Raw genomic sequence first — 16,453 nt, forward strand, 5'->3', positions numbered from 1 at the left:
CCCTGCAGAGCAGTCAGGAGGATGCTCCCAGTCGGGGTGGACGGGCCACCCGGGGTGAACGGAGGGTGGGGACAGGAACAGCAGCAGCTGCACATGTGGAGCAGGGCGGAGAGGGGCCCTCTGCTCCGGAGCAGTCACCTGGCTCTGACGGCTGGTCGTCCACCCCCCTGCAGCTCAGGTCTCTCCCACTCCCCACGCAGCTGCTTATCTGCCTCCCTGTGCCGCTTTCATCAGCCCAGCGAGCCTCTCGGCAGCAGGTCAGGTGGGAATCCAAACCCTGCGCCCGGCACCCCTTGGGTGGGGCACTGCACAGCCCTTAAAGGCCGGTCCTGGGTGGGGAGTAGAATTGATCCCCTCCACTGTCCCCTGTGGGGAAGAGTTTGGGGGAGTTCAGTCCCTGGTTTTTATTTTCTGTCTCTCCAGCACTTACTTGGGTTTGTTCTCTGCCTTTCCATCCCCAATTCTGAGATTTCTCCTCTCTTCTATTAAGTGATGGGGTGGTGAGGGAGAGCGAGGAGCAGAATCCTCACCAGGAAGATGCTGAGCTCGCTGAAGCGCATGGGGAATTACTGCGAATAGCCAAAGGGAGTGTGTCCAGCCCCCATGAGCAGGGAAAAGCTGGTGAAAATTACCACAGACCAGAGAGAGAGCAGGGAAACCACACAGAGGAGAGAGTGGATGAACTCATTAATTGTCAGGAACTCACAGGGACCTCAAGGAAACTACGTCCCAGGAGAAAATCCTCACGGAAAAGCGAGAGTCTACGTGTAGTGAGTGTGGGAAAAACTTCCATTACCGCTCAGCCCTTATTCGACATGAGATAATCCACACGAAAGAGAGACCCTACGAATGCTGTGAGTGTGGGAAAAGCTTCAGTCGTACCTCAGCTCTTAGTAGGCATCAGCGAATACACAGAGGAGAAAGACCCTATGAATGCTGTGAGTGCGGGAAAAGCTTCACTCAGAGATATACCCTTAACTCTCATCAGAGAATCATCACAGAAGAGCGACCCTACGAATTCTGCAAGTGCGGGAAAAGCTTCACTCAGAGATCAGCCCTTATCTCTCATCAGACAACGCACACGGGAGAGCGACCCTACAAATGCTGTGAGTGCGGGAAAAACTTCACCCGAAGCTCAAACCTTACTAGGCATCAGAGGATCCACACAGGAGAGAGACCTTATGAATGCTGTGAGTGCGGGAAAAGTTTCAGTCACATCTCTTCACTTATCTCTCACCAGAGAGTCCACATGGGAGAGAAACCCTATGAATGTTGCGAGTGTGGTAAAAACTTCACCCGAAGCTCAAACCTTACTAGGCATCAGAGGATCCACACAGGAGAGAGACCCTATGAATGCAGTGAGTGCGGGAAAAGTTTCACTCACCTCTTCTCTCTTATCTCTCACCAGAGAGTCCACACAGGAGAGTATCAGAGGGGTAGCCGTGTTAGTCTGGTTCTGTAAAAGCAGCAAAGAATCCTGTGGCACCTTATAGACTAACAGACGTTTTGCAGCATGAGCTTTCGTGGGTGAATACCCACTTCTTCGGATGCAAGTAGTGGAAATTTCCTGGGGCAGGTTTATATAAGCAAGCAAGCAAGCTAGAGATAACGAGGTTAGATCAATCAGGGAGGATGAGGCCCTGTTCTAGCAGTTGAAGTGTGAAAACCAAGGGAGGAGAAACTGGTTCTGTAACTGGCAAGCCATTCACAGTCTTTGTTTAGTCCTGAGCTGATGGTGTCAAATTTGCAGATGAACTGGAGCTCAGCAGTTTCTCTTTGAAGTCTGGTCCTAAAGTTTTTTTGCTGCAGGATGGCCACCTTAAGATCTGCTATTGTGTGGCCAGGGAGGTTGAAGTGTTCTCCTGCAGGTTTTTGTATATTGCCATTCCTAATGTCTGATTTGTGTCCATTTATCCTTTTTCTTAGAGACTGTCCAGTTTGGCCGATGTACATAGCAGAGGGGCATTGCTGGCATATGATGGCATATATTACATTGGTGGACGTGCAGGTGAATGAACCGGTGATGGTGTGGCTGATCTGGTTAGGTCCTGTGATGGTGTTGCTGGTGTAGATATGTGGGCAGAGTTGGCATCGAGGTTTGTTGCATGGATTGATTCCTGAGCTAGAGTTACTATGGTGCAGTGTGCAGTTGCTGGTGAGAATATGCTTCAGGTTGGCAGGTTGTCTGTGGGCGAGGACTGGCCTGCCACCCAAGGCCTGTGAAAGTGAGGGATCATTGTCCAGGATGGGTTGTAGATCCCTGATGAGGTGTTGGAGGGGTTTTAGCTGGGGACTGTAGGTGATGGCCAGTGGAGTCTTGTTGGTTTCTTTCTTGGGTTTTGTCTTGCAGTAGGAGGCTTCTGGGTACACGTCTGGCTCTGTTGATCTGTTTCCTTATTTCCTCGTGCGGGTACTGTAGTTTTGAGAATGCTTGGTGGAGATTTTGTAGGTGTTGGTCTCTGTCTGAGGGGTTAGAGCAGATGCGGTTGTACCTCAGTGCTTGGCTGTAGACAATGGATCTTTTGGTGTGCCTGGGATGGAAGTTGGAGGCATGAAGGTAGGCATAGCGGTCGGTAGGTTTTCGGTATAAGGTGATGTTAATGTGACCATCACTTATTTGCACCGTGGTGTCTAGAAAGTGGACCTCCCGTGTAGATTGGTCCAGGCTGAGGTTGATGGAAGGGTGGAAGCTGTTGAAATCATGGTGGAATTTTTCCAGAGTCTCCTTCCCATGGGTCCAGATGATGAAGATGTCATCGATGTAGCGTAGGTAGAGAAGGGGCGTGAGTGGACGGGAGCTGAGGAAGCGTTGTTCCAGGTCGGCCATAAAAATATTGGCATATTGTGGGGCCATACGGGTGCCCATAGTGGTGCCACTGATCTGGAGATATATATTGTCAGCAAATTTGAAATAGTTGTGTGTGAGGATAAAGCCACAGAGCTCAGCAACCAGTTGTGCTGTGGCATCATCAGGGATACTGTTCCTGACAGCTTGTATTCCATCACTGTGTGGGATGTTTGTGTAGAGAGCCTCTACATCCATGGTGGCCAGGATGGTGTTTTCTGGAAGGTCACCAATGCATTGTAGTTTCCTCAGGAAATCAGTGGTGTCCCGGAGATAGCTGGGAGTGCTGGTAGCATAGGGTCTGAGTAGAGAGTCCACATATCCAGACAGTCCTTCAGTGAGAGTTCCAATGCCCGAGATGATGGGGCATCCAGGATTTCTGGGTTTGTGGATCTTGGGTAGTAGATAGAATAACCCTGGTCGGGCTCTAAGCAGGGGCGGCTCTAGAAATTAGGCTGCCCCAAGCAGCGCGTGTGCTGCGCCGCCTTCCTCGGTCCCGCGGCGGGTCCCCTCTTCCCGCGGCTCGGTTGAGCTCCCGCTGCAGGTCCACCGGAGCCCCGGACGAGCGGACCTGCCGCAGGCATGACCGCGGAGCTCCACCGAGCCGCGGGAACAGCGAACCTCCCGCTGGTCCGCGGCTCGCTTCAGCTGCCGCAGTCATGCCTGCGGAGGTCCAGCCGAGCCGCCAGACGAGCCCCCTCCGCAGTCATGCCTGCGGCAGGTCAGGTCGTCGCGGCCCGTGGACCTCCCGCAGGCATGACTGCGGCAGGTCCACCGGCCCAGCCTGCCGCCCCTAGATTTGGCCGCCTAGGCAACAGCTTGGTTTGCTGGTGCCTAGAGCCGCCTGGCTCTAAGGGTATGTTGATTTGTTCTGGTGTTAGTGTAGGGAGTGTCCTGAGTAGATGGTGCAGTTTCTTAGTGTATTCCTCAGTGGGATCTGAGGGAAGTAGCCTGTAAAATTTAGTATTGAGAGTTGTCTGGCGGCCTCCTTTTGGTAGTCAGACCTGTTCATGATGACAACAGCACCTCCTTTAACAGCCTCTTTGATTATAATGTCAGGATGGTTTCTGAGGCTGTGGATGGCATTGCGTTCTGCACGACTTAGGTTGTGAGGCAAGCGATGTTGTTTTTCCACCATTTCTGCCTGTGCACGTCGGCGGAAGCATTCAATGTATAGGTCCAGACTGTCATTTCGACCCACACAGGAGAGAAACCCTATGAATGCAGTGAGTGCGGGAAAAGCTTCTCTCGAGCTCAACCCTTGTTACACATTACAGAGTCCACACTGAGAGAGACCATATGAATGCTGCGAGTGTGGGAAAAGCTTCACTCATAGTTCAGGCCTTTCTAAACATCAGAGAATCCGTAAAGGAGACAAACTTCATAAAAACCTTCTCTAGAGCTGTCAGGAGATTTTTTCTTTAATTCTTTTGACAGTTCCCAGGTAGTGAGTGTTAAGGCTGTTTGCATCTTTTGCACACTGTAGTTCCTCAGCTTCCACACATGAGTTGCCCACTTTTGAAGCTCGCCCGTCTTTGGGGTGGATCCTGTGGTCCTTTGTCTCAACTCCATTGTCCTGCGAGTCATTGGAGTGTGTGTCCTTTCTACCAGGAATGTCATCACCCCAGGTCGGGGAGATGGGGGGTGTCTTCAACCAGCTACGTTGAGATAAAATCTACCTGGGTCTCATCACTGTGGTTGTCATGGAGTTAGCTAGCTTGAGTTCACTTTCCTGATGTAAAAAGAGAACTATTCTTGCACTAAAGACATGGGCTATGGATAGTTGGTGGAGTTATCTTGCACATTTCCTCCTGTCTGAGCTAACCATCATCACATTTCCTTTTCTGTAGGAACTTTACACTTCTTAAGCACTAAGGGGGTCGGAAGACCACCCCCGCATTTAGAGCGGCTGAAGTGGTTCCCACCCCCCCACACTTCCGGTCAGGAGACACACAGATTAAGCGCCGACCAGGTGCATACCACTGGAGTACGCAGTGCATAAAGCACCAATCAGGAGAGGGGGCGGTTAGTTGGCTTGAGTTAGTACATGCGCATAATAGGATGATTTATGTAACCAATTATAATAAATAGACGTGGACAGCCCCGTTCGGGGCGCTCCACGGGAACAGACTGACGGACTTGGCTTGATTCATTGCTACATCTGGTGACCCCGACGTGATTCCCCCTGCTCACCGGCTGGAATACCCCTCTGTGCACCGAAACTCGCTGGAAAGCTTCATTTCGTGAGTATGGGTGGGAAGCTGTCAGCTCGGCAGAAAGTTCATGCGAAAGAGCTGCAGGATATCATACAACAGGCTGGCAGGCCAGTCTCCCTGGGTCAGATAGAGCAGCTACTAATTGAAATTGATCGCCAATGTCCTTGGTACCCGGATCACGGGTCACTGTCGGTAGATGATTGGATAAAGATAGGGGCGACGCTGCATGCGGAGCCTCGAGCCGCGGTGCAGTGGCTCCTGCTTTGGCAGCGATGTACGGAGGCTCTGGAAACAATCAGGGTTGAAGCGTCATCCAAGGCTATCCTTCGCCCCGCGCCTTCGGCCCTTCCTCCTTACCCTCGGATCTTGCCCCCTAAGCCGCCTGAGGCGGTACCCGAATGCCACGATGCATGTCCGGGTACGGATGGCTCTTCACGGCCGAATTTTCGGCTGTCCCCTTTTCAGGCAATGATACAGAGGGAGGAAGAGGGAGAATTGAGCAGCGAGCAGATAGGAGAGTTATTGGCTGCGTTCCCAGTGACACATCGCCCAGGCAACGCAGCGGGGGAAGCTGAAGTGGAGATCACAGCCCCCCCCCTATTCCGTTCTCCGAGAGGCGAGACGGACGGTTACTGAGTCGGGATCAAAATCCACCTTCACCCGAGGTACGTTAGAAAGGATTGCAAATGGGTATAGCATGCTCCCCCAAGATTGGAAGGATCCTTGTAGGATGCTTTTAAGCCCCATGCAGTATGTTATTTGGGATAGTGAATTTCAACAGGAAGCATTACAACAGGGGCGGGCATTAGGGGGGGCCTATACTCCCGAGCAACTGTATGGAGCAGGACAGTTCGCCACTATACGAGAGCAGGCTGCGAACATCCCTTTTGTAATGCTCCAAGCTGTGGGGCGCTGTGTTTTAAAAGCCCTGTTTACAGTACCGTGACGGGAAACCCCGGTCCTTTACCATCACCCGCCAGGGCCCTCAAGAGTCGTATGTGGAATTTATTAACAGATTACAGGAGGCTATTCAGAGGCAGGTAGATAATCCTGATGCCCAGTGGGAATTAATGAGGAAACTTGCTTATCGGTATCCCCCTTGAAGGGCTGGTGGATACTGGAGCTGACGTTACAGTCATCTCTGCTCGGCAGTGGCCATCCACATGGGACAAATCCGAAGTGCCAGCCAATTGGGGAGTGGGCAGATTGCAGGCCGCTCAACAAAGCACCCGATGGATTGCTATAACTCCGCGAGAGGGGGAAAGGAGATTCTCCTTAAACCCTATATCATGGATATTGCTGTATCCCTATGGGGAAGAGATTTGTTAAGCAAATTTGGATCACATCTTACCATTTATGACTGAGGCCAGTGCTGTTAGTGCCTGGCCAAGTTTTGCCGCTTTTGCTTGGGTGTAGTTAAGTCCCCCTTTCTCTTGGCTGTCCGCCAAGTTTTAGCAGCTAGTGGTGTCCTTGATTGAGGCCAGTGCCATATTTTCAGTTTTTTTCAGTTAACTCATTCTGTTCACATTTTACCATTCATGATTGAGTTTATTGCCCTTCCCCTTGTGTGGCTAACCAGTACCCCTGAGTGGGTGGAACAGTGGCCACTGCCCCAGGAGAAGTTTGTTGCATTGTGTCACTTATGTGAGGAACAATACCAGGCGGGCCATGTGGAAAATCCACTAGCCCCTGGAATTCGCCAGTTTTGTTGTCAAGAAAAATCTGGTAAATGGCGAATGCTCCATGATTTTAGAGAGATTAATGCAGGCATTCAACCCATGGGACCCCTGCAGTGTGGAACCCCAAATCCCAATTTTATCCCATATGATTATCAGCTTATGATAATAGATCTTAAAGATTTTTTTTTTATAATTTCTTTTTGTCCCAAAGATAGGGAGCTCACTTTTCCCGGGGAGGTGGTGGCGGTTCTTACCCAATTTTTGGGACCCCTGCCCCCGGGCACTATGGGGCTAATCCTCCCTCGTTCCCATGCCGGAAAATATGGCATTCAGATAGTCCCCAGGGTAATAGATAGTGATTATGTGGGAAGAATTTATGTTTAGATTTGGGCTCATATGCCAAAACAGCTGCACCAAGGGGACTTATGGGCCCAGATGGTGATTCTTCCCTTCCCTTTTTGGCTAACACATTTTGTTAGTGCCTGGCCGAGTTCTGCCGCACTCATAGCTGCTTTTTTTGGCTGTTCGCCAAGCCCTCCCTTTTTCTTGGCTGTTCGCCAAGTCTTAGCTGCGAAGCGGTGTCCTTGATTGAAGTCGGTGTTTTTTCTTTAGCTTTTTTCAGTTAACTCAAGTTAACTCATTCTGTTCTTTTTGGATTTCATTGATAGTCATGCCTTTTTTCATTGAAATGCTAAATTTTTGGCGAAGCATTTTATGATCCCTTTAATTCAGGCCCAACGTATTGTCCAAACCTGTAATTATTGTGCCAGTCCCGAATTGGGTGTTAATCCCCGTGATCTTCAATTCAATCAAATTTGGCAAATGGATGTCATGCTTTATCCCCCCTTTTTTCCCTGGAAATATTTACATGTTACCATTGATACCTACTTTCATTATATTTGGGCCACCCCCCAATGGGGCGAATAGGCCAAATATGTACTTAATCACATTTTTGCTGCAGTGGCCTTAATGGGCCGCCCCCCCGACATATAAAAAACTATAATGTCCCCGCCTACATTTTTCACAGGTTTGCGGATTTTTGCACAAAAGAGTACCTAATAAAGCAAAATAAAACAGTGGGGGATGATGGGCCATCCCTGGGCGCCAAGCAAAATTAATTAGCGATAGTATTGTTTATTCTAAATACTTTAAATATCTTTCAGAATTTTATAGCCACTGAATGACATTTTAAGACGGAAACCGGCTCCCATGCCCATCTGTCAAATATAGGCAGAGCCCGGACCCTACTTGGTATGGCCCCGTTCCATTGATAACCTGGGGACGAGGGCATGCCGCTGTGCTTACTTCCACAGGTCCGTTGTGGGTCCCTGCCAAAAATGTGCGACCGTGGCACGATGACGTGGAATCAAAGCCTCAAGAACCCGATACCCAACTTCAATCTGAACCTAACCGAGACCTTTCCAGTGTGCCGAGCCACAAAGATGGCACCGAGGGTTACCTGGGGGCAGGTGAAGCGACTGGCGCAGCAGGCTCAGCAAATGCTGGAGAATAACAAGGCTGAGCCTACCCCCGAAAATTTTACTGCTGCTATTTTTGCCTGTTTGATTGCTAATTCCTTTACCATATTGTTGTGTTGTTTTTGTGTGTTACCGGCTGGGGCGAACCCGACTGCATAGCCGCATGCGTTATAATATATGAGTTCGACGGCGGTCCTTGCCAATCAATCTTCCTTTGTTTACAGCAGGCCCCTGAGATGCATGGCCTGTTGGGCACCTGCCTGGTCCCAGTATGCAAGGCACCAGGCGATGCTGCAGATGCAATAGGGATGTTAATTATATTAATGCCACCGAGATTCGATATTCTTCCATGAGCCTATGGGGTCAGGCCACTTATGTGAAACCCGCGAGTGCCTTGTCCCTTTACCCCATGGGTAGCCAATTATGCCAGTTTGACCTGTGTACGGATGGTTAATTGCACACATCACAAGCCCCCAAAAGGATGTTTGCAGGTGGGTACCCCGGGATGGAACTGTACACACTTTCAAAATGTGTCCAGCAATTACGGGCACATCTTGTTACCAGAGGGTTGATTTTCTACATGTGGTCAGAGGACCTTTAATTATATTCCGGCCAACATTTCAGAAGCTCAATGCTGCCTAAGCAGGCTCACGTTGATACTCCCCACGAGGTCAATGTTGACCGGCTCCCAAACTAATGAGACCCGCACCCGACGCCGGCAAAGCTCAATCCCCATGAGATTAGATTGTAATGCCAATGTCAGCCTTTTCAGTTGGGCTAAGTACATCTTTCTGGCTGCCATCCATGGGATGGGCTCGAATTGTTTTGCAATATGCTTTGATTGTTATCGCCTGCTTGATTGGTTTTTGTTGCTTTGCTCAGTGTATTCCTAATATAATTAGGATGTGTTTTACACCCTGTTGGCGCAAACCCCTGCCTACATTCCAGGCCGTCATGTATCCCCATAGAATCATGAAACATGCGGACCAGGCACGGGTTGACAAAACAGAAAAGGAGGGGATGTAGGAACGTTACACTTCTTAAGCACTAAGGGGGTAGGAAAACCGCCCCCAACATTTAGAGCGGCTGAAGTGGTTCCCACCCCCCCACACTTCCAGTCAGGAGACACACTGATAGAGCGCTGACCAGGTGTTTACCACTGGAGTACGCAGTGCATAAAGCACCAATCAGGAGAGGGGGCGAGGAGCTGGCTTGTGTTAGTACATGCGTATAATAGGATGATTTATGTAACCAATTATAATATATAGACGTGGAAATCCCCGTTCGGGGCACTCCACCGGAACAGACTGACTGACTTGGCTTCATTCATTGCTACACCTCCTACTTCAAAAGATTAAAAAGTGTGAAAAGAGAGGTATTTTTCTCCATGATGCAAACATTCCGACATAGAAGACCCCTTCTACCAACACATATGGCTGAAGATCCTGAGATATATGAACTCACAGAAGTGGTTGTGACCTACGTTGGGACAAACCACAATGAGAACCAGGGTTCAGTTGTTGGCAATGGGGATTAAAAGAAAACTAACATATATGACAAGAATTTCTGATCTTTGAATGTATTGTTGTTACGAATTAAAATGAAATTATAGGTGAAGTTATTGGTTAAAGAGTAAGAGACTGTGTGATAATCTGAATTATTTTGGAAAACTGAAAGTTGTCTTGTTTTTGTGTTTTGTTAGTCGTACAGGAAATGATGGCTAATCTTGAAAAGTTAATTTGATTTAATTTACCCTGGTTCCTCAACTGTAGCTACAGCTCTAGTACCCATCAATCCAAAGACTGAGAGAAATGGAGTGTTCCAACCATTGTCCTTTTAATATCTTATTGTTCCTCTCTGTTTTTTGTGCTGGCCTTTCTATTCTATCATTTTCTGCCTTTGTTTAGTGGTAACAGTTGGTTTCCATCACTCACGTTTGTTTGTTTAAATCTCTATCTGTTGTTAAATAAATTTTTTGCTTGTTTGAAAACTGTACTCAGGTGCTGTGTGAGATACAGTAGCAATGGTCCACAGTAACAACTAGTAACCTGGGATACTTGGGGAAGAGAGGATCTGGGATTTCACCGAGTATCTGGTGATTCAGGCTGGACCCCAGAGGGGACACATTGAAGGAACTCAGGGTTAGGTGGCTGCTGTAGCTCAGAGGAGGGTGCTTGAGTTCCAGCAGGCTGGTGAGTTTGGTCACTAACATCCAAATGAAAACTCCTCTTCCTAGTGACAGGTGGCAACAAGGAGACTCTCAGCCCTCAGCACCCTGAGAAGGGTCATAATGTGTCTCTCTGTTGATCCACCTGTCAAATTCACACAGGGAAAGCTCCCAATAGCACAAAACTCTGCCCTATGAAATCATGGAACATGTGCTTTTCACTTTGTGGGTACGTCTAAACTACCCACCGTATCCGCGGGTAGCGATCGATTTCTCGGGGAGCGATCTATCGCATCTCAGCTAGAGGTGGTATATCGAGCCCCGAAAGTGCTCGCCGACCCGAACTCCACCAGCGTGAACGGCAGTAGCGGAGTCGACGGGGCGATTCACGTAGCTGAAGTTGTGTATCTTAGATCGATTTCCCCCCCCCCTCAGTGTAGACCAGCCCTCTGAAAGCATGTAAAAAATCCAAACACTGGAGGACAGGATTTGGGTCCAGAGCGACCTAGACAAACTGGAGGATTGGGCCAAAAGAAATCTGAGGAGGTTCAACAAGGAGAAGTGCAGAGTCCTGCACTTAGGACGGAAGAATCCTATGCACTGCCACAGGCTGGGGACTGACTGAGTGAGGGGAGATTTGATAGCAGCCTTCAACTACGTGAAAGAGCAGCATTGTGGGCTTTCTCCTAGCCACTTTTGCTGGGCGGGGCAGGCAGCCTGGAGGCCTTTCTAGAAGAGCATTGGGAACTGAGTTAGAAAAACCAATGTGAAAACCAGAACCTCAGGTTTAGACTCATTTATTTATAATATTAAATCTTCAATTCTAGTGTCACAATCAATACAATTGCTTCAGCCTGATAGTTGCCCAAAGGGAAACTTAACGTCTCTCCAAGGGGAGTGGAGAGAAAGCACTTTTCAGAGTCCAAGAGAGACAAGGCGGGTGAGGGTAAAAGCCTGCAGAGGACCAACCTCTGTTGGTGAAAGAGACAAGCTGTGGAGCTAACCCAGCACCCTTCTTCAGTTCTGTGTAGCCTGGAAGGTCGTCTCTTCCATAACCAGCAGTTAGAACATAAGAACAGCCACACTGAGTCAGACCAGTTCATCTAGCCCACTCTCCCGAAAGTGGCCAATGCCCAGCGCCCCAGGGGACCCCTGGAACCAACATGGATACAAAACCACCACAAACAAGGTTAAAAGTCAATGCACATGGAGAAGGATCTTGTGTTTCATTCCTTATGTCCTAGTCCCATCATGTGGCCATTTCCTTTTCTTCCTTTCTGTTAAAAGCTTTGGTGTTTTGCACAGAAACATTATTTCCCCAGGAGAGACCCAGGAGTGGGGGCTGCATTCCTGTACAAAACAGTCACTGGAAGGGGGCAGACAAAGGCCTTTAGGACCAGGCGTCCGTCACTGTCAAAAAATCATCTCCCTCCTGCAGGTCACTGGCAGCCTGAATTTGTTCCTTATCCTCCCAGAGTCTGGGGGCTGGAATCAGCACTACCCAGCCCCTCCGTATGTAGCAGGAACAAACACAAACCTGGTCTTTAAAACAAGCTGTCCCCTTCCTTCTCAGGGAAGATTTTTCTGTGATTGAAGTTGAGCTTCAGTTCCCCTCTCCTAGGGGTGGGGCTGGTGTGGGGCCAGCTCCCAGTGAGATCTGTTTTCACCTTTGCTCCCTTTCAGTCACTCTGGGATCCTAACTCTGCTCTCAGCTGTCAGGCAGCTTCCAGCCCATCCACCCTACTTGCTAACTCTGTGGGCATGTCTCACTCCCTCTGCCAGCACACACAGAGCCTGCAGGAAAGCTACTCCTGCCAGCTGCATTGGTGGTATAGTGGTGTGTGTAGGTGCTTTGCAAGCAGTTGATCTGGGTTTGATTCCCAACCAATGCAATAATGGCTTTTCTCTTTTGTTGTTTCCTCATCTGGAAGTGGTTTAATTTCAGTCACATTGTGTTACAATCACATTATCTATAGAATGAGACAATAAATGTGTCGAAGTCCAGCAGGTCATACAGGATGGAGGCACACAAGGGGCTGGAATATGTCATCTGAGAAAGACAGAACCCCTGGAAACCTGCATCTCCCATCCCCTGGCCTTGCGTGTTATGATTCCAGCTGCGTGAGCTGTTTGTAGGATGTTCCTGCATGTTGGGGAAATGAAGTTTTGAGTCAGTTTTTGCTCCTGCAGATTCCTTTGCTGTTACAATTATAATGACATGAACAAAAGGGAGGCAAAATAAACATAACCCCCAAGTTGCAATACAGGTGGGGAAGGGGAAGATCACGGTTAAGCCAAACACGTCAAAATAAAAATTAATACAAAAAAGTGGAGGGGGGAAGAGATCAGGTATGTGGAGATCCCCTTGATATTTGAACTCAAATTGTTAGAATCAAAGTTCAGACTTGACACTGGAAAACCTGCAACTACCTGTCTCTGTGAACACCTGTGATGAGCAAGATGGAGTTGGGACACCTGTTCTGCTTCAATCATTTATTGTCTCTCTGTTCTCTCCTTCTTCTCCCCACCTCGTCTCCAATGTCTCTGCCTCTCTCCTCTTGCTCCCTCTCCCCTTCCCTTTACAGGAACTCACAGTCTACAGCATTTAGGACAAGCCAGAGCTCCCATGTTCTGCACATGAGCCTGTGTCAGAGGACGTGTGACCCAGGTCAGAACCAGTCACCAGATCAATATGACCCTTTATGGGCGACTTCTCTGCCTGCTCGGCAATTTACATCTCCCCCCGCCCGCAAACAGGGTGGGGTACAGCTCTGACAGAGGCCTAACAGGAGAAATTTCAGCTCAAAGACAAATTTGTGTGAAATGCTGAGAAGTGAAGAGCCCCCTTCCCTTCCCCACAAATCCCCAGAACTCTAGTGTCACCCCCATGGCACCAGCACAGGGAACCCAGTGAGATGGGGTTACAGAATACAAGGAGGGAGGCAGCAGGGGAGAGAGGTGACAGGGAGTCTCTCTCTTTCCTTCTCTCTTCACTTTCTGTTCTTCTCTTTCCTTCCAGGAACTGCAGTCACAGCAGGGAGGGGTTTGTCTCTTTATTAGGGATCCCTCTGTGTCACAGAGGCTGCAAAAGTCATAGATTCTGTGGCTTCTGCAGTGGCCACTGTGGCTGACTCCGTGGCTGCCCCAGCAGCTGGCCTGGGGGCAGCCTGAGCAGTGCTTCCAAGGGTGCAGGAGCAGCCACAGCTCAGTGGCTCCTGGCACCTGTCCCGAGGTGGCCGGAGCAGGGCTGGCCTCTGGGGCTCCTCACCTGGCAGCCTCTGAAGTGGCAGTGGGTCCCTGGGGCTTCTCCCAGCACATGGTGCCACGGGCCCCTGGACTCCTGCGCCCACAGCTGGTGCCACGGACCCCTGGGCCTCCCTCCCCAAGATTCAAAGAGGGGTATTTATGGTATAAGTCATGGCCGGGTCATGGGCAATGAGCTTTTGGGTTTTGCCCGTGATCTGTCCATGACATTTACTAAAAATGCCTGCGATTAAATCTTCGCCTTCCTCATTATCGATCAAATAAATCGAAACGCCTCCACCTGCAAGTGGATTTAGCCCAGGAACCTCAGAGTCAGCAACTGTTACGCCCCCACTGAGCTCTCTGGTCAGGTGTCCTAGCGCTGGAAGCCTCCTGTTTAGATCCTAAAATAGCGTTTTTGCACCAGGGGGGCTGAAATTTTGGACCGGACATTGTAGCTCCACCGTTATTTTACTGAATTGCTTCAAAACAGCAAGTCAAGAAAAGCAGCAAAGAATCCTGTGGCACCTTATAGACTAACAGACGTTTTGCAGCATGAACTTTCGTGGGTGAATACCCACTTCTTCAGATGCACCACTTGCATCTGAAGAAGTGGGTATTCACCCACGAAAGCTCATGCTGCAAAACGTCTGTAAGTCTATAAGGTGCCACAGGATTCTTTGCTGCTTTACAGAACCAGACTAACACGGCTACCCTCTGATACAAGTCAAGAAAGTCTCTTAATGCCAGGCTCTCTGCCATGGAAACAGCTGCCCCTGCTCTGCAGGAGTCTGTGCGTTCCACACAGCAACGTACACACCTGCTCCGCACTGAAGGGGGGTCAGACAGTGACAGGGTTGGTAACACAAATACTTCAGACTATTAACTCCAGGTCCCTTCCTTTCTTTAACCCAGGATGTGCCAGTCACCTGGTAACCATGGTGTTATCTTCACCTTAAAATACCTCTCAGTACATTTTCAGCAACCTCCACCCCTGCCCTCCCTGCAGCCAGCCTCTGTCTCCAGCCAGCCCCGCACGCCCCGGCTCCAGCCAACCCCTGCTGCATCCCCCTGCCCTGCCTCCAGCCAGCCCCGCACCCCCTGCCCCTGACACGGCATCAGTGAGACTGATACTGGAATACTGCCTTCAGTTTTGGTGTCCTTGTTTGAAAAAGATGTTGTGAAATTGGAGCTGGGGCAGCAAAGAGCCACCAAATGTTCTGAGGGCTGGAGAAAATGCCTTCTAGTGAGCTATTGAACGAGCTCAACCTGCTTAGCTTATCAAAAGAAGATTGAAAGGTGACTTCATTGAAGTCTTGAAGTGCCTTAATGGAGAGAAAATACTGGGTATTAAAGGACTCTTTAAAATAGCAGAGAAAGGAATAACAAGACCCAATGGCTGGAAGGTGAAAAGAGACAAATTCATATTACAACTAAGGCACAAATATTCAACAGTCAAGATGATTCACCACAGGAACAAGCTACCAAGGAAAGTGGTGGATTCTCCATCTCCTGATGTCATTTCATGAAGACTAGATGCCTTTCTGGAATGTGTTTGCCCCAAAATAGCTCTTGTGTCATACAGGAGGCCTGTGATATGCAGGGGGTCAGATTAGATGCTCTAATGGTCTCTTCTGGCCATAAAGTCGACTCATTTCTGAAAATCTGAGTGTAGCATTGGGAGCAGCGTCTGATGTTTCCCTGTCTAGCCGGCTTGCTGCCTAGAACGAACGCTCCTTGAGTGGGGTGATCCACGGGGAGTAGCTCAAACCTCCCAAGTGCCTGGCCAGGGGCAGGACATTAGCCCAGCAAGGGAGGGGTGTGGCAGTGACATCACAAAGGCCTTTGCAGGCCCTCAGACTATTGGTCAAATGTGGTGGGGAGGTGGTGACCTCACAGAGAGATGCTGACATCAGCCAGGCAGGACCGGGGCGAGGGGCCAGGGAGACCTCAGAGACCCCTGTGGCTTTGCTCCAACAAGTCTCCTTCTCCAGGTCTCTCTCTGAGGACTGAGAGAGTATTCGGGTTCACGGACGTGAGCGCCAGGAGGAACCTCTTTTGAGGTTTCTCCTTCCCCTTTTGTGATTTTACTAGAAAACAGCCGTCCCTGTTTAGAAGGTAAGAGCCTCCTGGAGGTTTGAAACCTGTTCAGTCTGATGCATCTGGTGACAGGTCACTTCCCTTCTCTATACCTCAGGCTCCTCCCCATCTGTCCAATGGGAACAGGGACAGTTCTCAAACTCTGGGCAGTCATGAGCCTGAGTGAGATAAGGGGCGATAAAGCCCTCTGTGAAGGAGAAAGGGGAGTTTCACGGTGTTTAACTCCAAGGAAATCTAAAGTTTGCTAAAATGTCTAGTCTGCGGAAACAAGAAATGGTCGGGGCCAAACTTTTTAACCACTGCCTTTTCTAAAGCCCATTCAGGGGTGTGAGTCTCTGTCTTTTAGGTACCTGGGGTTCTTTGCCAGCAGGAGAGAAGAGGTTCCTGCCTCCATTTTTGTGGCCTTAACAAACCAGGTGTTGTGCCCCAGTTCTCATCTGAGATCCCTGAAAAAGAACATCTTCCCATCCATGAACAAGACAGGACCTATCTTTCAAAGGGGAACAAAGAGACCCCTGGGACTTACAGACTAGCTAGCCTCACTTCCATAGCTGGAGAGATACTGCAATACATTCTTAAACAGTTTGTCAGCAGCACCTACAGGAGAATTTGGTTCTTAGGACAAGTGAGCATGGATTTGTCAAGAACAAATCATCCCAAACCCAGCCTCTTTCCTTCTTTGGCAGGGTTCTGGGCCTAGTGGAGGTGGGTAAACAGTAGATGGG

At 49.4% G+C, this 16,453-nt stretch overlaps 1 protein-coding gene across 1 annotated transcript in view; it reads left to right on the top strand.

Annotated features, from left to right (window-relative positions):
- Positions 1–1,180: 1,180 nt before the first annotated feature.
- Positions 1,181–16,453, top strand: part of LOC120381581 (zinc finger and SCAN domain-containing protein 2-like) — a gene marked incomplete at both ends in the record, with an annotated part of 136,053 nt that continues 120,780 nt past the window's right edge. Inside the window, one exon of the mRNA XM_039499742.1 lies at positions 1,181–1,436. Coding sequence (XP_039355676.1) covers positions 1,181–1,436 — 256 coding nt within the window. The remainder of the gene's footprint in view (positions 1,437–16,453) is intronic.

The sequence above is a fragment of the Mauremys reevesii genome, linkage group 14 (assembly GCF_016161935.1).
Source record: "Mauremys reevesii isolate NIE-2019 linkage group 14, ASM1616193v1, whole genome shotgun sequence".
NCBI classification, from domain to species: Eukaryota; Metazoa; Chordata; order Testudines; family Geoemydidae; genus Mauremys; species Mauremys reevesii.